Below are 25,882 nucleotides of genomic sequence, written 5' to 3' on the forward strand. Positions count from 1 at the left end.
AATATCTATTACTATCTTAAGTAATAAGAATTTGTTAAGCATATTTCCCAGAGGGAGAACTTCACACTAAGTACACTGGTGCCCAGTATTAAAACTGAAGATAACAAGGCCTGTGCCGTTACAAATAATAGTGCTTTGTGTGCGCTCTGCTACAGCACTTTTCAGTAATGCTATTTGCATGTAGAGTTTTAATTAAGAGATAACTGTCACCACAGGTTGACTGCAGAAGGCTCTAGTATCCAGCAGAGAGATAAATGCCAGTGCCAAGTTATGCAGGTTGGATAGCATACAGGGGGTCTATAATATAAAATGGATTCATAATTAAAAGTCACTTATTACATAGCCATTGTGTTATAGAGAGAAGAGAACGTCTGAAATCTGGCCATTTTATGGTATAATATATTACCTATGCATTTTTTTCTGGCTCAGCTGCATATGATCCTGTTTTAACAGAAAATGTTTTATGAACTTTTTGAAGTGTAACTTTGTAGTCTGCATATACACACATACTTAGATTTACTTCTGTCATGTCCTAAGGCTAAGACAATATGGTAGATGGCCACTGTTCCATTTTATAAGATGGGACATTATATACAAGAGTGGCACATCCAAAATCTTCTAATGGACATTTGTCATGCCATCTGGACTTAAACTGTGGTTGACGTTACTCTAATTAGTATAAAACAGATCTTTAAACTGTGGTTTGTCTAGTTGGCTTATTTGAACTAGCCATAGTTAATGTTAACCATAGTTCCAGATAACATGTCACTCTGGGTGACTTAAAACAGAAGCCTCCAAACTCCTTGCAGCCGCAGAGGGGGAGGAGACAGGGAAGCGTGTGATCCCAAGGCTTGCTACGGTTCATTCATGTCACACTAAACCATGCTTTGATAAAACAAAATTTTAAAAATCCTTCCAGTAGCACCTTAGAGACCAACTAAATTTGTTATTCAGATATTGAAGAAGTATGCATGCACACGGAAGCTCATACCAATAACAAACTTAGTTGGTCTCTAAGGTGCTACTGGAAGGAATTTTTAAATTTTTGTTTTTTCCAACTACGGCAGACCAACATGACCTCCTACCTGTAATTACATGCTTTGATAAGTAAGACATTTGAATATGTGATCAATGAGTCCATGTGTAAGGTGGGATTTCAACTTGGATCAGTGTATAGTTATCAATTGTTATCTACGCAATGAAATCTGAAAAATTATTCGTGTATGTTAGCAACATGGAATTTTGTGAAAATGGATCTCTAGGTTTCTTAAATCTAGGCCAGTCTCTTCATGCCTAAAGGGGGAAAATAGCATTGTCTATTGAAGGAGATAAGAGCCTGAGCAAAAAAATTTGTCAAATGTATAGGTATTTCCCCCACCCCCGCCATTCAAAAATTATTATATTGGAAAGAAAAAGTATTCTATTGCTAGTATAAAATCCATATTCACTTCCTGTCATTTTCTGCCTTGCAATCTATTTGTAAAACATACTGATGTTTGTCCTGTACAGGATTACAGATTCATAAGTGTTCTGTTCTGTTCTACAGACACAATAAAGAAGAAATAGATTAAAGCAAGTGGGCTGTGCAAATACTTAGTCTCTGAAACCAGAGCAGAACCATTGAGTCAAAGTTTGCAGTCAGAGATGTTTTAAAACTCTAAATTAATATTAAAATAAAGTGAAACTGAATAATTAAATTATCCAATTCTGCTGTTATACACAACTAGGTTCTAAAAGCTATGTTGTTCAGGAAAACAAGCATCATATATACAGTGTCAATACCAAAAGCTATCCATAGCATCATGAATTTCAAATGAACATTTTCATTATGTGCTATCATTTTGTTTGACCATGATTTATTAAACTTTTATAAATAGATACAATTTGAAGGATGTAAACAGTGTTTTTTGATCTGTCACTCATACAACCCTAACCATTTTTTTAAAAAAAATATTTTTATTTTTTTCCTTAGGTCCTCCCATGCCATCCTCTTCATCTAGTCAATCCGTTATTGAACATTTACATTCCCCTCCTCCATCACCTAATCTCCATGACAACCAGAGATGGTTGCTAAGTACTAGTGCTATCCAGCCAGTTCAGGACTCTGACACTGATGAGGACTATACTGCCAGCTCTTATCTAGTACAGACCGGTCCTGTTTCAGTTTTTGCCTCAGGTCATGGTAAGATCAGCACATCTTGTCCATAGTTTAAGTGCACTTTTTACTTTTTTCATCCTGTTTCTTCATTCTAATGAAATATTAGCGAAGTTGTTTGAGTGCATATGTGAAAGCACAAGTAGATTTACTTTGTTGAAACCAAGCAAAAATAAGAAGACAGAATCACTTTTTGTTGTTTATTTACTTACATATTTAATAAAAAAGTCCTAATTTAATTGAGATGTAGTAGCGTTTAGGAGACATTGATTCTTAATTGTACAGAATTGCAGTCAATACCTGCCTAGCTTTGTAGATGTTTCTTTTCCAGTTGTATGTCATTTAGCTCAGCTTTGCTGTAAAAATATACTCTAGTTGCCTGTACCAAATTGACTTCGTAAGCTCACAGATAATCCGTAATGTTTAAACACAACCAGCGCTAGCCCAAGACATTTTGCTGACAGAGAAGCACCCTCTCTCCTATATCATTTACAAAAGCCCAGTGCTGCCAGTGGGACAGCATCCTCCATGGTAAAAGGTAAAAGACCCCAGTCAAAGACAACTATGGGGTGCAGCCTTTAACTTCCTTTAGGCCAAGGGATCTAGCATTTGTCCACAGAGAGCTTTCTGGGTCATGTGGCCAGCATGACTAAACTGCTTCTGGCTCAGTGGAACACCATGACGGAAGCCAGAGCGCATGGAAATGCTGTTTACCTTCCTGCCGCAGCGGTACCTATTTATATACTTGTGCTGACTGGTATGCTTCTGAACTGCTAGGTTAGCAGGAGCTGGAACAGACCAGCAGGAGCTCACCCTGTCGAGTGGATTCAAACTGCTGATCTTCTGATCGCCAAGCCCAAGAGGCTCAGTGGTTTAGACCACAGCGCCACCCATGTATCTATCCTCCATGAACACATGAAGGCAACAGGATTAGCTCAAAGTGGCAGGGTAAGCTGCCTGGCATACACCACTGACCTCCAATACCTTGCCAATGCTTCCCAGCCCAGTAGCTGCCTCCTGACACAGCTGCGTCACTGTGCAAATATATAAATTATTTATGTAGCCAACCTTCTAAGACCAAATATGTCACACGTTTTTTTGCTGTTGCATTATGCATTTATTTGCTTGGCAGCAGTTAAATGTTGGCAATTATGAGGGTTTGTGTTTTTAATAATAATAAATAATGTAATTATTGCCCGGTAGTGACATAGGCCTCATTGATATGTTTAGGGATATTTTAGGAAAAGTAAAGCATAGAGAAGGACAAACAGGGCTCATGATTGGAAGGAGCTGATAATTCCCAGGTCCTGTTTGTGCTAAGGAGCACATTGTACAAGTTGACATTTGCAGAGTGTGAGTTTGAGCATTTTTCGAGTGGGAAAAGTGTGTGTGTGCAATATTAGTGACAGAATCACATCCTTTTTGATATCTTGAAATTTACATAACTACCCAACTAAAAATCAGTTAATATTCAGATAGGAAATTAACTTCAAAGAAACATTTTATATATGACAGCAACAATCATCTCCTCCCTGCTGCCATTGGCAGGGCTAATACTTGATTCAGGTGGGATATGATATTTTTGTGGGACAGCAGTGTATGTTCTGCCATGCTGTACTCCATACTAGCGACTCCACACTAGGGTTTCAATTAGAGGTGTGGTAATAGTGAGTTTAAGCACCCACATTTCCATATGTATTATGGGTGTAAGTTTTTAAGCAGCTAATTTGAAGTAGGCCCTAGGTATCCTATTATACTGTGTTATGAGAAAATGTTCCCAACATACAAAAAAGGAGAACCTTTTTGGGGAAATGATGGTGTCTCCAAGTTCATTGTGTTATCAAGGTTCCTGATCATGAGGCAACTTCTAAGCATGTTAGGATGAATATACTTAGGTGTCCCCTTCGGATATTAGTGAGAGGCATGTGAAATTTGGATGGTGCAGTGGGTGCACCTAACTTGCAGGAAGCATTGGGCTGGCATGTACAGTCTTGGCTCTGTATTCAGCCTTAAGGCTGATAAGGCTGAATGTCTCAACAGGGCTAAGGTTTCCATGTCGCGTGGCTGTCAAGCGGACTCTTACAGTGGTATGTAAAAATAGGAATCATGGTATAAAAAGCAGCCATTTTTCCTTAAATGATTGCATATTTTATTGCGCTTCATGATTTCTATGCTTTTGGGTTTTTTATTGTTTTAATGCGTAAGGATAGTAAGCAGAAAGAAAAAATTCAAAGTATACAAATGAAATGATTTGTAATTCAAAATATAATATGTAGCCACAAAGCAATTTCTAAGTGTTTTTAACAGTTTTTAAATGTTTAAAATATGTTTTCATTTTATCTTTAATTGCATTTTTATTAGATACTTTTGCTGCCCCAGGTTCCTTTAAGAGGAAGAGGGGATATAAAAAAAAATCAATTTTAAAGTATAAAAAAATAACCATGAAGATGAAGGGGTTGATACACATGGAAATCTTTGAAAGGCTGGATATATATTGCACATACTGGCTAAAAATGGACAGGGAAGAAACAGAACATCAAGAGTGGAAGATATATCCCTGTGCATTGCATATAATTTATTTGTGAGCAATAAAATTTAGGAAGAGAAAATGTAGGCTGGATAGTAAGAAAACTTTTCTGCCAATGGATTATATTACAGTGCAAGTGTGTTTCCTGAGGGAAATGAAAAAAAGTGCTACCACTTCCTAAGTTTTAAAACAAGAAGAAAAAATTTCTGATCAGTGCATCGTTGCAAAAGGTGGCCTGGTTTCTCTAGTATAAGGGCACCTATATTTTATTACTGCAACATTAGTTGACAAATGTGTAAATAGGTATATATAATTTTAATGAACAATCGGCTCATAATATGATAGTGAGCCATTTATGTGTGGTGTTCTTTCAGTGCTCTAATCGTTGTTTAAATTTGTATTTTTCTTACCACCCCTGAAACGTACATTTTTCTTTTTGTTATCACACAATATTTGACTCCAATAACATTAGCATGTTTTGAACTTGGAGCGTACCCACAGAGTTGAGTAATCCAGGTGCCTCATAAGACAAAGTGCTGTGCTAGGCAAGGCAAATATATGTTTACCCATCAAACAACAATAATAAATACAAATTTAGCATGCATCAGCAACCAGCGGTAATAGTGGCGAACTGGACAATCTGGGCGGATTTATAAAATCATTTTATACAGCAGTATGTACTCTCTTCATTTATTATATATAAAGCATATAAAATATCCCGTATACTACGGAGGTGCATTGCATTCGGATCAGTCCTGAATCCCAAGGTGAAGCAGAGTTTATTTGTCAGAGTTGAAGTGGGAACTGTACAAGGTGGTGCGAATCAAAGTGGGGGCTCTTGAAGCACATTGTGACACCTCAGCAATCCAGACTTTTGTTTTTTAACTGCTGAAAGCAGGAATAATGTCTGCAAGCTTGTTGCGGTAGGTGGTGACAGAGGAGAGCTGAAGGAGAGCTCCATTGTGTTTGGCTCACCAGGCTTGTACACAGAGGAAGTGTTTTCACATTTCAATGAATGTCTTTTACTTCTCCCCAACGCAAAAACAATTTAAATAATGTCTAGCACCAAAGCCTTTGGACAGAATTGTCTGCAATTTGGCAGGTTTCTTACCAGGGTCACCTTTCGAATGTCTGCGGAGACTTAGAAGAACAAGCAAGCTTGCATAGGAAGAGGAAATACTTAGGTCTCAAGCATCTCCTATGCAATGGAGGTGGTTGACTAGTTCTGTAGCTTACAGAGTAAGGCTTATCAAACACCAACTAGAAAGAGATGGTTGTCATAGATGCTCTGGTGTAAAGGTTATATAAATTCACAGAAAGAAGAGACTTGGTCCTTTATTATGCAATCCTATACACATTTACCTGGAAATGTCTCATTTAATTCATTGGGGCTTTCTTCTGAGTAGAGGTGTACATGTTTTCACTGTTAGTTTCTTGTCTGCTTAAACAAGAGTACATATTTTGCTTTTTTTCTTTGATGAATTGGTTAGATCATCAGCAAACAAACACATGTAGACTCAGTCTAACAGAAACTGAACTTGAAGATTCAAAGCTTATCTGCTGAGGTTACTGAGGTTTAACACTTATCCCATAACCCTGGCATTCTTTGCAAACCTATTCATGTTCTTACATTATTTCCCATCCGTTTTTTCTCTCTCCCCGCCTTGTATCCCTTAGTGTAGACAAAATAACATTTAGACGGTAGCCCTAAACACAGTTGTTTTAATGACAGTTCAGTTGTGAATAATGGCATTTACTTTCAAGTAAATACATTTAGAATGGGAATAACAGGCATCTTGGTAAAACTGTTTATACACTACAAAGATGTTTATTCAAACACAACAATTTGAAGGGGAAAAACCCCTCAGTAAATATGAAGCAAGCTTGTTCATGTACATTTTGCAAAAATGCATGTTGTATTCATCTAAGCCCACTGATTTGTTATGATTTATACACAGCACTAGCACAGGAATGCTTGAAGCATTTCTCAGTAGCTAGCCATAAAGGCATTTAATCTCCCCTCATACAAAACCAGACAATAAAGAAGGAGGTCAATATCCTTTATGTACAGTTCAACTAATTTCTCTGTTCAACATGCTTGAGGAAAATGGAGTGGCTTTTAAAAGTCAACAAATGTTCCTGAGTACCAGCCAAATTATTTTTGATCTCATTCTGATCTTTGATTTGATGAATCTAGCATACATATATATATATTTCTTTTAATCATCCTGCCAAAAACCTGTCAGCATTGCTCCTCTAATGTGAAATAAAATGTACAGTTGTTCGGTTTAATTAAGCATTCAGTTCTTCTGCCAAGAGCAAATTAAAGTTCCCCATCATCTCAACCTATCCCTACCAAAATCAAATTATACAAAGTGGTGGGCAATTGGTTATAACAAACAGCTGTAGGTTATATTTGCTTTCCAGTATTTTTTTATAAAAAATATATGTTACCTGAGAGAGAAGCCAAGACCAATTATTCCTTTACTGATTATGGCTTTCACAGCTTTAAGAGAACACTCACACCCACATTGGCCTGGTTTGGACAATCATTGTAGGCTTCATAAGCCTGTTAATGAGACCAGGCTTCCGCCATTCTTAAGCTTTGGCACAAAGACCCCAGTTTAGATTAATACAAGCATTCCCGTTATATCGGAACTGGGGAAGTCCAGATTAATGTTTGTTTAACTCTGGTCAACAACACGTGAAAAATAAGTATTCCTGTTCATTTCTTTTTATAAACATTTTATACCACTTTTTGGCCCCAAATGGTACTGAAACCTGGAGGCTGTATATATTTGGTTTATCCACTTTGAAAGCCATTAAGCAGAGAGCCAGTGTGGTGTAGTGGTTAAGAGCAGTAGTCTTGTAATCTGGTGAACTGGGTTCGCGTCTCCGCTCCTCCACATGCAGCTGCTGAGTGACCTTGGGCTAGTCACACTTCTTTGAAGTCTCTCAGCCCCACTCACCTCACAGAATGTTTGTTGTGGGGGAGGAAGGGGAAGGAGATTGTTAGCCGCTTTGAGACTCCTTCGGGTAGTGATAAAGCGGAAATATATCCCTCCAAAATTAATCTATTTGAGTTGAGTGACTCAAATTGAATCTACTGGACCCGTTTATTTCAATCAAGATGGACCAGTGTCGCTTTTGGGGCCCTTCCAATATTGGGGCCCCTGAAGCTTAAGCTTCATTGCTTTTGTAGTAGATCTGCCCCTGCATCATTAGAAGTTATTTTAAATCTGAACCCAAATTCTAGCAAGAATCTTTGCAAATTGAAATAGAAGCTTTCAAGATGCTGCAAAAGATTTCAGCTATTCATTCAGCAACCTTTGCCTTTGAATGTATTCCCTTCTCCCATTAAAGCTTCAGGGTAACTTTAAAAGAATAAATTTTCTGCTCTTCCCCATCTCTTACAAAAGACTTCTCCATTTAGTATCTTTCTCTGTCCGGATGCACCATTGACATGAATCTTGCTGTCACTAACCCATTAAGAGCACACTGAAGTAGTATCCCTGGTTTTTAAGGAATGCAGAATTTTGACTAGAAGGCACATCAACCTCCTTCCCTCATGCTAGATCAAGGATTCCTATTGTCAGATGCAATGGGCATGAAAGCAGCAATTTTACAGCACAAAAACTCCAATAACATTTACTGCGGTTGGCTGAGATTGAAATGCACACAGGCACTGCTCAGTCTTGGTTTCTTAAGCACCAGCTTCCCTTGGCTTCTTGCCAGTTTGTGCATTTCAAAGAGACAAGTCCTTTAAGGGGAAAGAGTTTTCCTTGTAACTTGCTGTGGGGTAAACAGACCATTCAGGCATAGTTTATTGCATTACATAGTTGACTATGCATAGCAGAATGGAACACCGTAATTGGCAGAATTATTTTGATCATTGGAATTCATAAGTATGAAATAGCTTTTCTAAGCCAAAAGAAAAGGAAAATGTGATAATTTATTATAGTGAATTGAGTGGTAGCCTGCTTGCGAGAACACTTAAGCCATTTTGATTTTGACATAAATTGATTCTCCAGTTTTGCAATACCGTAATACAGAATATTAGCGGTTAGAAACAAATGGGACAATCCAGCTTAAGCACTCTTAAGACTCACTGATTTCAAACAGTTAGTGAACTTGCCTATTTCTCCTACTGAAATCAGGAGAACTAAATGCTTAATGATGGCTGGAGCATTCCCAACTTTTGCAATATTTACCAGCAGGTGGGTATTATTTTGTTAGAGCTGGTATATATGTTAATTAATCCTTCCTCTATCGAGCATTCTCTACCCCCATTCTTTACCCCAAGCCCTCACCCTTAACCATCTCTAACCTTTACAGGAGTACTGCTAGGATCAGTGCACACCACCATAACCTGAATTTGTTATCAAATTTTTAAGCCACTGGTGGCATATACAAAGAGGCATTTGGGGTTTTTTAAAACAAAAAATTCTTTTTATTTATTTAATAAAAAGCATATTAAAATAAAGAAATAAATAAGAAATAATATAATTTCATGAAAATTAAATGCACACACAGAGGATACAAATTTAGGTAATTGCATTTGGAGAGTAGTTACATGTCCTTAAAAAAAACATGTTTATAAATTATGAAGATATTGGCCTTGAGGGGGTGTATGGGGTGTTAGGGGAGGGGAAATACCTTTGGTGGGGGACACACCATGCTCTATCTGGGTAGTTCATCCACCACTGATCTCCACTCTCATCTGTATCTCCTAGAAGCTGTCAGCATGCAGCGGTGGCCACACCCCAGGTAATTGCTTTGACTGGTTGGCTAAAACAGGTGAGGTTACCTGATGTGTCTCAAACCCTCGTGAGTGAGGGATTTGTCTGTCTCCTGCATGCAAAGACAGATTCTGCCTGATTGAGTGGATAAGACCAATAGCAAGTCTAACGGTCAAGAAGGCAGATTCTGCATGTGCTATAGAGGGAATTGAGGGGCAGATGGGGCTCATCAATCTCAGAAGGTAGTCCATCTAGGAGAAGGAATACTCTGATCCTAAACCTCAACCCCCTTTCAGCTATACTCATTCGTGAGAAAGTTTTCAGAAGTAAACCCTGAGGAAAAATCCATACTGACTGCCTTATTGAGTACAAAAGGCTAAGGAGCAAATCCTACACACATACGGAGTAGAGTCCCAAAGCTGGTTGGGTGGCATCTTGTATGCCTGCTTCTGGCACCTCCTGTAGCCAGGTTGGTGCTGAATGTGTTGCTTTGCTTTCATTTGAACTACATCAGTGAGGCTGAGAGGGGGGTCTTGTTGTCTTAGCAGCCCAGGACCTCCATGCACACTCTCCAAGCTTGCGCCCTGGTGATTGAAATCTTAAGATATTCTGACTTGAAGATGAGAAGTTAGTAAGAGTTCTAAATAGCATATTTCACAAGAGACATTTGAACCATGTCATTATTTACATTGATATATATATATAAAGTTTTGTGTAATAGTTGAAAATTAATATTTTTTGTATGTCCTCTACTTTGTTCACCATATAAAACCACAAATTTTAGCCAGTCTTACAACTGAATCATAGAATCAAAAAAATGTAGAGTTGGAAGGAACCCCAAGGGTCATCTAGTCACAGCTAAAGAATCCCCGACAAATGGCCATTCAACCTCTATTTAGAAACTTCCAATGAAAGAGAGTACACCACCCTCCGAAGTAGTCCATTCCACCGTTGAACAGCTCTTGCAGTCAGAAAATTCTTCATAATGTTTAATCAGAATATCCTTACTTGTAATTTGAATTCATTGGGTTGGGTCCTACCCTCTGGAACAGCAGAAAACAAGCTGCTTCTATCTTCCATGTGACAGCCCTTCAGATATTTAAAGATGTCTATCATGTCACATATCAGGTTTTTCTTACCCAGGCTTAACATACTTTTTCTCCATTTGTATACCTCTGTTTATCTGTAGATCTCAGGGTGATTCACAACATAAAAATGCATGTTAAAAACTCAAAAATACATAATAAAAATTATATATGAGATATTATTTTTATCTTTAATATATTGTTATAGGTTCCCTCCTTTTTGTTATTCTCCTTTCCCTCTCCCCCCCAAAAGGCAGAGTTGTTGTGGATGGTGAAACCCAGCTAAGTTCAAGTCATAACCCACATACTGAAGGGCAGTATTTTAAGGGAAGAAAACTTGGTGTGAAAAACCTAATTGGAGCTTTTGATTGCATGAAGAAAAAAAGAGAGTAAGGCTTACCAAGAATAATCAGCTTTGTCATGATTAAAATGTCTAGAATACTGCTAATTGTTAACAGCAGCCTTGTTACATTGGCACAGACTGCAATCCTATAGTGAAACAGTGAAAAACCATTTTGTGCATGTGCTTCTTGAATCCTTTAAAGAGTGCAGTCAACACATTTGATTTTTGTGTTATCAAGGGTTATTGTTATGATGTCCGAATATTAAGTAGCATAATTTGGTTATTATTGAACAAAAAATGTGACTGCAGTGTTTTTATGAATATTTTAGTTGCTTCAGATAGCTGTCAGTATGGTTTGCTATAAATGGTATTAAAACAGCCGATTTTTATTTTGTAATAGAGAGTGCTTAATTCAAAAATGAGCTCAAGGTCTCTCTTTTTCTTTCTTTTGTGTTGTGCTTTTTCCACCCCACCCCCCAACACTCTTTCATGAACAATTGTATGTTGTATCTGTAGTAATCTTCCATTTCTGCGTTGCTTTCCAGTAGCTTGCCCTCTGCTGAGTAGGAAAAAGGCAAGAATAAGAATGACCTTGAACCCCTCTGCCAGTGTGTGCCTGTAGCGAAAATGCTTCAGAAACCAAGTGAAGCACTTCTAATGAATTGTGCTTTTGATTCTTTGAATCTGCACAGCATCTCCATCAGGTTTTTACAGCTGGACTCTTGCTGTAATTGCTACTGAGATGAGATGCACAACATGGGGTGTTGAAACCAACAATATGTCTTACTGGCCAAAAATATATGGCATAGTAGAAGCAACAGACTTCATGAAATTTACACTTCATGTCTTCATGTTCTTCGCCCATTTCTGACATGCTGCTGATCTGTCAGCAGGCACTCTAGATGGAGGTGATAAAAACGACAAATCCAAAAGGTGTTTCTTAAAGCTGCTATGTATCCTTTGAGTAGAAAATTCTGGTTGATAAATATAGAATGCTCCAAGACTATAGTGTTAGCTGCAATCCCTAAACTATATGTACTGGAGTAAAAATGTTCTCCGTGGGACTGCTCTGTTGTAAATCATTTGTAGTCCTTTGAGAGAAATGCTGTCTCAATCAAAAAAACAAAAATTATTTTGCCACTGGCTTAGCTACGGCCTCTCAGAGGTTTATAATTACCGTATATAGCCAAAAAGTAAAATTCAAGAATCTTACATTTTTAATTCCTTAAAATGAAATATTACCTCAGGATGCATTTCGGTAATATTAGAATGAGGTTATGACCTACACTGATCCTATGAAATGGGGCAGGATAGAAATGAAAAAAATTGTATTAGCTTTGAAATCTCTCTGCTGCACTGCTATACTGAAGAGACTTTCTCTTCATGACTACGGTTTTGTAGGAGAGTCTTATTAGTGATGTTTTAGATTGTGGCTATTCTCCTTAGATAATTCACAAAACAATGCATCTTACAGTTACTAGTTTCAAGTCTTCTTCAATGGACATTAGTAATATGTAATTAGTTTTAACCATTAAAGTTTGTTCTTCTCTATTCTAACCCGCTGTGCCTTCTATATTGTGAAGAGTTAATTTTAACAGTACAGTCGTACCTTGGTTTTCAAACAGCTTAGTTCTCGAACGTTTTAGCTCCCAAACGCCGCAAACCCAGAAGTGACTGTTCCAGTTTGCGAACTATTTTTGGAAGCCAAACGTCCGACGGGGCTTCCACAGCTTCCAATTGGCTGCAGGAGCTTCCTGCAGCCAATCAGAAGCAGTGTTTTGGTTTCTGAACGTTTTGGAAGTCGAATGAACTTCCAGAATGGATTCTGTTCAACTTCCAAGGTACGACTGTACAGGCAATGACCGATTAATGCGCATCTGAAAGACACGCTACCATGCACACTAGTGCCGAACCCAGAAGTGATCTAACATCACTAAAAGGAAGGAACAGGGATGGAGTGTGCTTGTATGTGCTCGGCCAATGCATGTGGGGGCCAGAACGGAACCCCCTTGCAAAATGGTTATTGACTGTGTCATTAAAAATTGTATCTTACATTTATGTGACATTATGTTGATAAGAGACAATTACTTGTAGCCAGTATTATTGCTGCAGCATGGAAACCAGACTGCTATTGTCTGACTCCCATTGTGCTGGCTCATCAATCTTTGAATAAGGAAGTATTCTCCATTTTGCTTAGTCCGATCATGCTTGAACTGAGCCCACATGATATTTAGAAAGAACACAAAGAAGCAGGAAACAACATCAAGTTCAAGAGAGTTCTTATCCCTTGAGATAAATGTAGACATTCACATGTTATGCAAATTGATGAAAATAGATGAAATGAAGAGCTGGAGGTTGGAGTTAGGACTCCAGAATCAACCATTAAAGCCTGTTTCATAACCAGAACCTGCCCCGACTGCTCTTAAGTGAGCTTTGCTGGGCTTAGTGTTCAGCCTCCTTCTGGCAACAGCATATAGCTTCGGGAAAATGATTCTACATCCAATGGGTATGGGACAATTCAGTGACGGATACGTGGCAAGATGATGTGATGGATCCTCGTGGGATAGCAGGTCAATTAATTATTCATAGGTAGGGACACCAGATGAAAGGAGTTTAGGTATTAATACATAGTTCTTCCAGCAGTCCCCATCCCTCACCCCCTGCTCTTTTCCTGGGGAAAGAGTAACTCTAATAGGCTGGTACTTAATACTGCTTAGGGGTAAAAAGGCTATTAATCTGCCCTTGAGACTCGGATCAGAAGAAAACAACAGTTTCAAAGAATGCCTTTTCATCTTATTTAGAAAAAGCAAAGGGATGCACTTGGAGAAACTGATAGTGGTCGCCATGACGTTTATGCTGAGGATCAAGCTTTGCATCCTTCCAGCTGCTTTCCAGAGAGCAACTTATTTGGGTCGTTCCACAGAACTTAATGGGAGCCACTGACAACTGAGTGTGCCTTTATCTGCATAGCCCTTCTTCTTCAAAGTCATGTCTTTGTTAGAGCCACATATCTTGCTGTGAAAAGAATGTGCCAATACTCTGGGGGCTGTATATAGCTTGCTAGTTAGATTGATCCAAACTCAGAATACCATAATTCTCGTGTAGCACAAACATGTGCATTTCCTTCACACCCTCCATTCCCTGGCACAGTTCAGTCTGGCTACTTTCCCTCCTGCTAAGAAAATGTGATCAGGGAAGGTAGATTCATTGAGTCTGGGAACAAGCCAGTGAGAGAATTCCTTCTTTTATTCTCACACATCAGTCTCTTTCTGCCTAGCTTTGCTTTCTGGGAAGACTGGAATTAAAGGCGACAGAGACCACAGCTTCTTACAAGCATGAATAGAGATGGAGTGCTCCAGTGAAAAGGTTCTTCCTCTTATTTGTGTGCTCCTGTCTTCCACTTTCCAAAGCAGAGAGGGGAGGGAAATTGGCAGCTGAGCGTGTGTGTGAATGAAGCTGGTCAACTGGCAATTACCAGCCCCTGTGATAAGTTGTGCTATATGCAGCTTATTATGGGAATCCAGATAAATTACAAGACTACAAATGAAAAACCATTGCTTTCATATAAACAACACCACATAAATGTTACTGCCCTGCAACTTGCGCTCATTTCAGCAGGACTAGTACAGACTGAAATATAAGCTCGTCAAAATGGAGGCTGCACAGCAAAAGTGCTTGGTAGATAGTTCTCACTGGTGCTGACCTATACCTGATTGTCTTCTCCGTACTGCCAAAATTCAGGTCTCCCCTCCGGAAACCCCAGTTGGTCCCAGTTCCAGCTTAGCCACAGGCATCGCTGGAATTCTTTCACTGTAGCTTGTTGTGAAATGTTCCGTTTCTTAATGATAATGGACACAGGTAGCAAGGTATACATTCTGCCTAAGAGGAGTGATTAAGTTATTAGCATTGCATTGCTGTGCGTGCTTACTTGGGAGTCCCATGGAGCATAGTGGAACTTATTTCTGAGTAAGCATGTATAGGATATCACTGTAAGAGGATCAGCTCTGGCCAGTGACTTCACTTCACAACATACACATACCGTATTTTTCGCTCTATAAGACGCACCAGACCACAAGACGCACCTAGTTTTTGGAGGAGGAAAACAAGAAAAAAAATATTCTGAATCCCAGAAGCCAGAACAGCAAGAGTGATCTCTGCACAGTGAAAGCAGCGGTCCCTCTTGCTGTTCTGGCTTCCGGGGTAGCTGCGCAGCCTGCATTCACTCCATAAGACACACACACATTTCCCCTTACTTTTTAGGAGGGAAAAAGTGAGTCTTATACAGCAAAAAATACGGTATATATCACTTGTATACTACAAATAGTGAGTTTCCCAAAAGAAATGCCATATCTTGTCTTTCCCCTCTCTTCTCTTGCTCCCCATTGCAACCTATTTTTCTTAATTTATATTTCATTATTTCCTAAAAACATTTTGTAGACTTTTTAGAAACTCTGTTTTATTATTTTTGCTTTTCTTATTGCCCCCCCCCTTTATTATGTCCTTTGCATTTCCTCCTCAATTGCATTTGTTAAAACTCTCAATGGAATACAAACTTTTCAGTAAAAGGTGATTTTCTCATAATGTGCCTGCCTTAGGACAGCTATTTAATTGGGAGAAATCCAAATTTCCAGCTCATACCACTTCCTGACAAAGACCTGCATAACAAATTCCTATTGCATCTTTTTTTCATAATTGAAATAGGCATATCATGTTTTCACTTTATTGATATTAGTTTCTCCCTGTAAAAGAAATGGAACATGTATGTAAATATATATACATATATATAGACAGTGAGTTTTCGCTCCATTACAGGCTGCAGTTCCCTATAATCATCCTATATAACCTAGGTCATCCAATGAAGTTATACTTTTACACACAATGCATCGTTAACCTATCGAATTCAGGCCCATAAGATGTAGTGATAGTAGCATACTTTGAGGCTTTAAAAGGGGGTTAGACCAATTCATAGATGATAAGGCTATCTCCATGGCTACTCTAGTGCTGGAGACAGTGTGTGTCTTAACATCAGCTCCTGGGAATCACAAATAATGTGTATACTGCTTGTGGGTTTCCCATAGGCATCTGGTTGGCCACTGTGATAACAGAATGCTGGACTAGGTGGGCCTTTGGTCCAGCAGGTCTCTTCTTAGATTCTTATGCCTTGAGACTCTAGTGCACTGAGTTGAGTTGAGTTGAGTTGAATTCAATAACAGCTTTTGACATTTGTTTGCAATCACAGCTTTTTCATAAGCTATTTGTGAGACAGCTCAGCTTAGTGCCTGGCAGTTAGGAATCACGTGACTTGCCTAGACTGGCTGAAAACATAGCTCCCATGAACTGAAATTATCTTCTTCAAAACGGCAAGTCTTTTATGAACCGATAGGCACTATAGCTCTACCTCACACCATAGTTAACTTTGTTCTAAGACTACTCTTGAGAAAACTTGGCTTTTTCTCTAGAGTTCTCTGCAGAAGCTCAAAATATTGGAACATCTAGAGAAGCTCTCTACCAACCATCTGTGTTGTTCTTCCCTATTATTGTGAAAGGTGCAGGCCGGCTAGTGCAAATTCTGGGCACTCTTTAGCTTCTTCAGGCATGTCCATTGTCACTGGGATGCATTCCAATATACCGTATTCATACCTAGGTCAGTGAACTGGGAGAGCTGAATGTTTGTGAGCCTATTAGAAAATGAACCGAGACTTTGTTATAATTGTAAGCTGGGTTCACAATGAAGGGTGAGCTTCTGCATGAGCTTCCATTAACCCTTCTGTCATACCTTGAGGGCTCCTGCGCCCTGAAGTTAGATGGGTGGTGACTGGAGAAAGGGCCTTCTTGGTTGTGATGCTCCATCTGTAGATTGCCCTTCCTAAGGAGGCTTGTCTGGTGCTAACTCTGCTGTCACAAGCTGCCTGCAGACTGATTTTATGTGTTCCGCTGAATTTTGTGAGCTACTTTTATCTGCTACTTTTTTTAGTTTTAGCTTTCCTAGACGTTTTGCTTAAGGTTGGCATTAAAGTATTTAAAATAAATAAATGGGGCAGTATCCAATGAAGTAATTCTTTTAGCACAAGGGTTTGCATTTCTGCAATAGAATTTCCCCTCAGTCTACTCTCCGCACGTGTTGCACAAGCTTTCTTGCACATCTGCTTCATAGGGTTGCGGAAAACTGCATGACAGAAGAGAAGAAGGAGAAGCTTCATTGCGCAACCAAATGTCCTTGTGCTAATGGAACTACGCTTTTGGATACAGCCCTTAGCCTCTCTTGCTGAAGTGTCAGAAGCTTCACTACTTGGACATAATCCTAGGTTATAAACAGCCCCAGTATAGCTTATGGTAAGTAAGAATTGCCACAAGGAAGGGAGCTTCGAAATTTTTACATACAAGTAGATAACCTTTTCTTTCTTTCTTTCTATATATTGGTCACAAATAATTAGCATAGATAACTGTGGCCAGTGGGTTTTTTCCTAGAAAAATAGGTGATGGCACTCACCATGAAGGTTTTACAGTAAGTGCCACGCTTTTTAACCAAAAATAAGATGTGCTGGTACTGCGTACCCTTGAGTACCTCCGGGGGGAGCACTGATTGTGGCCCAAGTGGATTATTTAATATATTTATGGAGCTATTCACTAGGCTGATATAGGCTTTAATATCATGATAGACGAAATCTACAAAGCATTGTTTGTGCCGTTTTAAAAGATGGATCATGGTTTTCTAATTTAGCATTTTCTTTTTCCCCCACTACAAATTATTTCCAGGCCTATGTTTTACTAGCTGCTACAATAATCATATTGTTTCCAAACACTTTGAGGGTTTTTTAAAAAAACAACAATCAAGTAGTATATAAGTTTTAGGAAATAAATAAATAGCAGATGTTCCAATGAATGGAATTAGCATGTAGCATATACCCCCCAAAATAGGCAAGAGGATTCAGCCAGCAGAACAAATTCTGAGCTCTCCCATCCCAGTGGGCCATTGAGACAGATGGGCAGGGCTAACTCCTCTTCAGCCAGGGATCAGCTGCACTATGGAAACTCTATAGTGCAGCCCATCCCAGCAGTGATTGCCAGGAACAATTAATTGTTCCTTTGCAGCCATGTCTTTATCTGCCCACACCTAACATCACCTGCAGTTTGATGAAGTTCTTCACCAAAGGTGGCTCCTGCTGTTAGTTTTGAACCCTCTAAGCATTTGGTAGAACAAGCTAGTCATAGTGTTCTAGGATCACATATCTGCACCCTTCTAAGCTCTTGGATAACCTTCAACAGTTCTGTTTCCAAAACATTAGAAATAACCCTATCCTTCCCCACTCCCCTGCTGAATGGCATCACTACTTTTCTCCTATTTCTTCTCCTCCACCACTTATTTACTTACTCTGTGAGAATTACTGTATATCATTTTTTAATGCTGCAAGTGAAAATGGGGTTTAACCTGTGCTCCTTGTTTATATTATTATTTTCATAGCATTTAATGCAAGTTTTATTAAATAAGAAAGTTGAAATAAGTCCCCAAAGTGCAGCCAGTTTCTTAAACCTATAATTTCCATTAAAACATACCATTTCTTTGAGCTGTTACTTTTAATGTACTGTGAGATAATTTGCCCATTACATAAGGGAGAAAGAAGGTGATAAGGTTGTGATAAGATTACGTGAGAGTGTGTGATTAAATTGATTTTCTTATTTTTCTATTTTCTTTTTAAGTCTTGTAGCCTTTCTTGGTGTTCATAGGTATTGCTATTTTGTCAATATGACAGGATTCTATAGTGGCCAGAAACACCTGTACGTGATTCTTCTGCCAGTCCTATAAAATCATGAACTTCATTTTACCAGTTAAATGGTGGTGGGCTTTTAAAGGCTCCTTACATTTTTTGTAAGGAAACAAATGTAAACTCCATTACAAAATGTGTGGATATTATAAGTACACATTTCTTTAAAATTCTTTCATTTTTGTCTTTGAGTTCATGGAGACAAGGAGAGTTAATATGATCATTTATCTTCCTTTCATGAAATATGTAAAACTTTTTATCGCAGTTTAATTGACTGAATTTAGACATCAGTGCCTGTGAATTCTAATGACAATATAAATGAAGACTATTTCCTTCAATATTGTACTGTTTAACAGTTGTACACAGTAACGGGGTTATCCTAGATGCCACACGTTTTGGGTTTTGGTTCATGTTTCATCCAGTGTGATTCCTAAATCAGAGAGTGCAGGCATGAACAGGGTTGAGTCATGAGCTCTGATCTCTCTGTCTCTTATCTGTTCTGGCAGTCTCTGCCCTAGGACTAAAGCTTCACAGTAAAAGGAAAAGTTTAATATTGCATGGCTGGGCCACACGTGTTCATACTTAGCTTCAAACTGACGTTAACATTCACCTGCACGAAAGAGAAACACTTGAGGGTGGTTCTCCAATAGGTGGATTTTAAGATTGGTGTGAAGCTCATGCAGCCAGCCTGATTTTGACTAATGAAATACAAATAATGAAGGGCATACATATTCCATCCCTATATCTTTAAGAAACAAGAACTTCTGCATAGTTGAAGAATTTCAGATATATTAATAATGCAGTCATAAACATTTCTACACAGAAATCAGCCCCAAAGTCTGTAGAGGATTGCAGCCTAAGTAGGGTTTTTTGGCTATTTATGTTCTTGGTCTTTCCAAGGAAATAATTTAGTAAGACGTTCTTCCTTCAGACCAATCTTGGAGACATTTCTCTACCTATTGTCCTTTGTCTCTTCTTGTAAGTTAAAATGGTATGCAAAGATGCAGACCTCTACTTTAATCTTCTTTCATAGTCCCCAGATAATAGACATTGCAATTGCATAGTGAGGTGATGGCCATTTCATTGTTTAAAATGGGCTCAGTTACTTGAATTGAAATAGATTCAATCTGGAAGGTGGAATTTGTTTTAATTACCTTGCCATTTTAAAGTTTAGTCTGACTTGAAATTACTGAATGCATCATGCTGTTAAACTAGAAGGCACATTAATTCAAAGGAATGAACATCTTTTGTGAAACTGAAAGGCATACCCATTTCTAGAATTGATATCTGAAAACACCTGATGGGTAGTGGAGTAAAGAAGTTGTTTCTGTGACCAGCATTGCTTTGTTCCCGCACTAAAAAGTGTCAGATTCACCTGTATGTTCACAGAGTTTAATTAAAGTAATTAACGAACAAAAGGACTACTGAGTATCTTCAGAGCAATTTCGGAAGCTTTAGTTTCTACTCTTCTTTGCTCTCATTTACTCTTTCCTTGGGGGACGCGGGTGGCGCTGTGGGTAAAACCTCAGTGCCTAGGACTTGCCGATCGTATGGTTGGCGCTTCGAATCCCTGCGGCGGGGTGAGCTCCCGTCGTTCGGTCCCAGCTCCTGCCCACTTAGCAGTTCGAAAGCACTCTTAAGTGCAAGTAGATAAATAGGGACCGCTTTATAGCGGGAAGGTAAACGGCGTTTCCATGTGCTGCGCTGGTGCTGGCTCGCCAGCTGCAGCTTCGTCACGCTGGCCACGTGACCCGGAAGTGTCTTCGGACGACGCCGGCTCACAGCCTTTAGAGCGAGATGAGCACGCAACCCTAGAGTCGGACACGACTGGCCCGGACGGGCAGGGGTACCTTTACCTTTACTCTTTCCTTGTCTCATTTGCCTATCTTTGTTTTCAACAAAACGTTGAAAGCTACTGTAATGTAGCTAAATGTATTGTTTAGTAAACCAAGCATTATTTCCTTTTGTCTTTGGAAGCATCCCTGTCTAAAAAAATATTCCTGGGTTTTCCCCATATATTTGTTCATTCATTCATGGTGCGAACTTGATTTATTTAGGACATTATTCTAGCCAAGGTTAAATACTTCAGATCACCTTTATTCCCACAGGAGAAATTTTAGCACATGTCTAACACATGTAGAGAACACTGAATGTGGTAGAACCAAGAGGAATGAAAATGGCAAGAAATATTTCTGGATACAAGGGCAGAAAGATTGAGAGGGTGAGGGTATTGAGAGTTCTAACTGCAAGGACAATGACTTTCTGTTGGATGCGGAAGGGTATGGGAAGCCAATTCAGTGATTTAAGGAAGGGTGTCACATCTGTATGGTGAGACAGTTAAATGATCTTGGCAGTGGAATTCTGAGACGTTTTGTGAAAAGACATAGTTGCAGTAAAGGGTAGGACAGGCTTGAGAAAATGCTGCCATAATGAAGGCAAGAGCTGACAAGATCTGGATGGAAGGAAAGGGCTAGGTGTTTGAAAGGAGAATCAGCATGACTTGGCTACTTGTGCAGGAGAGGGGAGAATCCAAAGAAGGAAAGATTGTGACACTGTCACTGTCATTGTAGACTGATATCTATAATGAAGTGAAGCCTAGCTCTATTGTGGGGGAGGGATGGAGGTATCTCATACACCTTGAGTGGGCACAGACTTTCCTTAAATTTTCTGGGTTACTAGCTCATACATTTCCCATTAGAAGTATTTGCTATGGAGAATGCATAACTGAATTTGAGTTAAGATTCCATAAATGTTTTCTAAGTTGTTTTAAAAGTCACTGTAAAAATAAAATGTAGCAGATAATATTTGGGATAATATTTTCATGTTGTCCCAATATGGTTTTCCCTTCCCACTTCAACAGCTATTAATACTGTTTTAATGGGCCTTCTTTCATCCCTGTGTCTACTTCTTTCTCACAGGTTCTGATCAGCAGGACACAAAACTCTCCATCTCTGTGAGATTGAAATTACAAAAAAAACAAAAAACCCCACACCCACCCCAATTCATTCTTTTCAAGTGATGTTAATGATCTTGTCTTGTGGCCCCATAGTTAGTAGGCTACCCTACTCAGTTCTAAACTCAGTCACACCACTGAGAGTAAACTTGCTCTTATTTGTTTATGTACGAAATTTAATAAATATTTTAGGAGTTGTTCAATGTCTAGGAGTGACAGTTCTGCATTAGTGTTTGGTGATGCTTCCATCTGCTGAAATGTGTGTCTTCCCGCATGTTCTTGTGGCATTATTAGAGAAATTCCCTGGGGAATTGATCAGTTTATTGTGTGATTGTTGATAGTGCTCTTTCCTCTTCCTTTGCTGCCCAACACAATTGGCATCCTTATTTACATTTTTTTTAAAAAGCTATGGACTAACAGGGATGCAGCTAATGTATAATAAATACTAGTTGTTGTCAGTTATTTTGTCCCTAAGTATTTCTAGTATAAGCCTGCAGCAGTAATGCATTCATAGGCTCAGCATATGTGGCAGAAAGAGCAGGCTATTTCAGAGTTCTGGTGGCAAACAAAAGAGGCCAAAAGCTAAGGTGACAGTCCATGTGGCAAGAGGAAAAGGGGGATAATCAAGTGTTATGTCTCACTTTTGGATAGCCATGTATTCTTTCTGATTGTCAGTGTCTGTTTGTTTAGTATACTGCCCTTTATCCGTAGATCTCAGGGCAGGTCACAACATAAAAATACAAGATAAAAAACCACAAAATACGTAATAAAAATAAAAACAAACCAATAACCCCCCCTAACACAACACTATTCCATGCCAGCCATGATTTGATTAATTGAATTTTGTCATTATACCCATACTTTGTTTTTTTTTTAAAAAAAAGATATACTCTGCACATGTGCAGTTTCATATTTTAAAGTCATTAAGTCGCAGAACTATAATGACTACAAGCATTTGTTTGCTTCTGCTACCTGATGTTAAACGTATTTATTTGGGTATGCCACCATGTTGTAGTGGAAAAATGAATACATATATTAAGAATAATAACCATATACGTGCTATAGAATAGTTTCTTAAGAAGAAGGAAAAGATTATGCAATAACCAACATCAGCTACAGTGAACCCAGAGGCTGATGTAGAGCCTACGTACTCCTGCCCCCATCATCTGCTTCTCTCTTTGTGGTTATGTGAGAACCTCATTGGCATCACTGGACTTTAGGTCTGAGGTCCAGCCCTAGCTGCACCACTGATTTAAGACTCGGCAGGGCAAGCTGAAAAGCAGGCAAGCCACAGCCAAACAAATGAAGTAGAGCAATCAATTGGCTTCCTATGGCAAGCAATTACTTGACTGAGGAACCACTGCAGATCCTAGGTTCCTCAGAATTACTGTGTAGCCTGTGGACATGGAAAAAACCAGCTCAAGACAGTCCTGCCAGAGATTTCTGCTAAATTCTTTTTAAAACTCTGTATATTTGTAATGGAGCTGCCAGTGGCCTTCTAAACAGATCGCGAATCAACAGCGCTACACACAGCATCTGGGTTTTCTGACTAAATTCTGGGTCCTTCAGGCTGAAATGTTCCACCTCATGTGGTGGGTGGAATTCCACTTCCTCAGTCTGACATCAGAACACATATCTGGGGAGCCCAACACCCAAGCAGATTGCCTAAGATGACCAGGTTGGACCCAGGCGAATGGACTCTCCATGATCAAACATTCCAACAGCTACAAGCAACACTGGGACTGTGTGAGATTGACCATTTCACCAGCTGAGGCAGTCACCAATTCCCCAGATACTTCTCCCAATACCAGGACCCTCCAAGCAGAAGCATGAGATGCTCTCATTACTCCAGCCAACATTAATCCTTCCCGCCAATGCCTATACTGCATTCTATACTATACCCCATTCTGACATGTTGTAGACCATGGGTGTCCAAAATTCTATCCTTAGTGACATTTCTAGCATAGTATCTACCAGTCTGCCATGACATCCTAACACAAGGACCAGTTCTTCACCTGGAGCCTTAGTGGTACAACTTAACTCCATGTACTTTGAACAAAAATCTTTTAAATTCAGGGTTTCTCCAGCACAGTAATATTCACCATTTTATGCTCTCACTGTCCATGCAGATTAAGAATATACCAAGCCACCCGGAAGACTTTCCTGCAGTAGTGTGCAGCTAGATCTTCCCCAGTACATAAAGCAATGGTTCTGAATCTCCTCAATCTTATCCCACTCATCCACTGCCTCTCTCTCTCACCGCCTCTCTCTCACTTTCTAGTGCTTCCTACAAGGAGCGGTACTGCAAGGTCCCTGGTGGCACACCGCTTTCCTTCTTGGGATCTTCATAAAGTGCTGTCCGTTCTTCAGAAACTGTCATTCTAGCCGCTGAAGCAAGTTCCTCTCAAGATCCTATCCTTCAAGGTCTTATTTCTAGTAGCAGTAACCTCTGCCCGGAGGAGCTCTGAGTCAGTCACCCTATACAGTCATACCTCGAGTCATACCCGGGTTGAGCACGTTCAAGTTTCGCTCTGCGGTAACGGAGCGCATTACTTCCAGGTTCTGCGCGTTCAAGTTTCGCTCTGCGGTAACGGAGCGCATTACTTCCAGGTTCTGCTGGTCACTGATGCACGGAAGCAGCAACACGCGCAAACGCGCCGTTGCGTCTTCTGTTCTGTTTGGGATGCGAGCGGGGCTCCGGAACGATCCTGTTCGCATCCCGAGGTACCACTGTATATAACTGTATATAACTGCACATTCCATACGTTGTTGCTTTTTGGATGTGAAAATGCTGTAACATGTTGCATTATTCTTTTCCAGCTAGTGAACAATATTTTAGAGTGAACATGTGCAGCCCCTACATCATCATCATCATATATTTATACCCCACCCATCAGGCTGGGTTTCCCCAGCCACTCTGGATGGCTTCCAACAAAACACTAAAATACAATAACCTATTAAACATTAAAAGAATGACAGTCAGGAGAAGAGAAAACAATTCCTAACCAGTAAACACTCTTCCTTTTGTCACAGCCAGTACAAAAGTTTGTCCTCTCCCTGCACATTGTGGGTCTCATTGCTTTACTTACATGCATTTTTGTAGTGCTTGAAAAGTTCTGACTGCCCATTGATCTGCGAATAATTGATAAATATATGTTCTTTTCATCCTGTGCGCTCCATGTTAATACCTTGTTACAGTTTTTGCCAAGTGAGACGTAGTACCTGCAGTTTTGCTACTATGGAAACACTCCTGTAGCAGCTTGCTCTGGGTGTGTGCCTAAGCTTCATTGTTGAGCAGATTTCAGCCATCTGGTTTTGTTATCCTCCTTTTATATGTGCTTGCTTATTTTTCACAATGTTGGGATCCACATTCAAAACAACCTTCTCTTATGGTTGTACCAAAGTAAAAAGTCACCTGCTAAAACTTGTTTCTCACTGCTGCATTAGGAATTCATGTAACTGAGAAAGTGTGGCAATGCTGCCATGTTCTGCAAGAAAATTCCCAAAAGTAATATCTTGGGACAGAAGGAGGCAAGTGCATCTCTCCCAGCCGGCTGTGAAAATAGAGGACAAAAAAAAGTGCATAAACAAAATCATAACTTTATCAGCAATTCCTTTATGTTGACACAAAAATCACTTAAACCAGCACTATCCCTGTGCCTGGCGTGCTCTGGTCCATGGGGTCACAAAGAGTCGAACACGACTAAACGACTAAACAACAACAACATCCCTGTGCCAGTACATATTGATGGAACCATTTAAATTATTCACATATAGTGCCAGTGTACTCCAATCTGAAGTGGGTTAAAATCCATGACAAACCATGTTTTACAGATTAATAGCTCTACATTAAAAACTTTTGGCCGACCTTAATTATTGCACAGTAAGTTTAGAATTTTCATAAAGACAAGCATCAAATGTCCCATTATAATATGTTCAAAACTTTATTATATCACTTCTAACTATTGTGGGGAGGGCAGATCTCAGACATCATACTTTTCAGCTTTATGAAAGCCCCTTCCAACAGATATTTTTACAGCTCAAACAAACTATGCTAACAAAAACCAGGGCATTGTATGCTCTGAATACAGATTGGAGCATCTAAAGCAACATCATGCTATGAGATTAGTTCTGCATGTCATGACTCACAGCAAAGGTTGGGAAGAAAAAAGGGAGAACTGTGTATCAAAGGAAAGGAAATATATGGGTTAACCCCATTCTCAATATCCTAACTTGCACAGTCTTTTTAAATCCAGAAATACTAAACCCCACCATTAGAACATAAAAAGAGCCCGCTGGAACAGGCCAATGGCCCAT

The 25,882-nt window shown here is 39.4% G+C and overlaps 1 protein-coding gene across 18 annotated transcripts in view; it reads left to right on the forward strand.

The window, feature by feature from the left end:
• TENM3 (teneurin transmembrane protein 3) overlaps positions 1-25,882 on the forward strand; it is a 1,235,569-nt gene that overhangs the window by 1,076,880 nt on the left and 132,807 nt on the right. For 10 of the 18 annotated variants that reach the window (XM_083456978.1, XM_083456989.1, XM_083456990.1 and 7 more), the window contains one exon: positions 1,973-2,182. The exons of the other annotated variants lie outside the window; for them this stretch is intronic. In XM_083456978.1, coding sequence (XP_083313104.1) covers positions 1,973-2,182 — 210 coding nt within the window. The remainder of the gene's footprint in view (positions 1-1,972; positions 2,183-25,882) is intronic. 18 annotated transcript variants of the gene reach the window in all.

Source organism: Podarcis tiliguerta, assembly GCF_965153285.1.
Source record: "Podarcis tiliguerta genome assembly, chromosome: 9".
In the NCBI taxonomy this organism is placed as follows: Eukaryota; Metazoa; Chordata; class Lepidosauria; order Squamata; family Lacertidae; genus Podarcis; species Podarcis tiliguerta.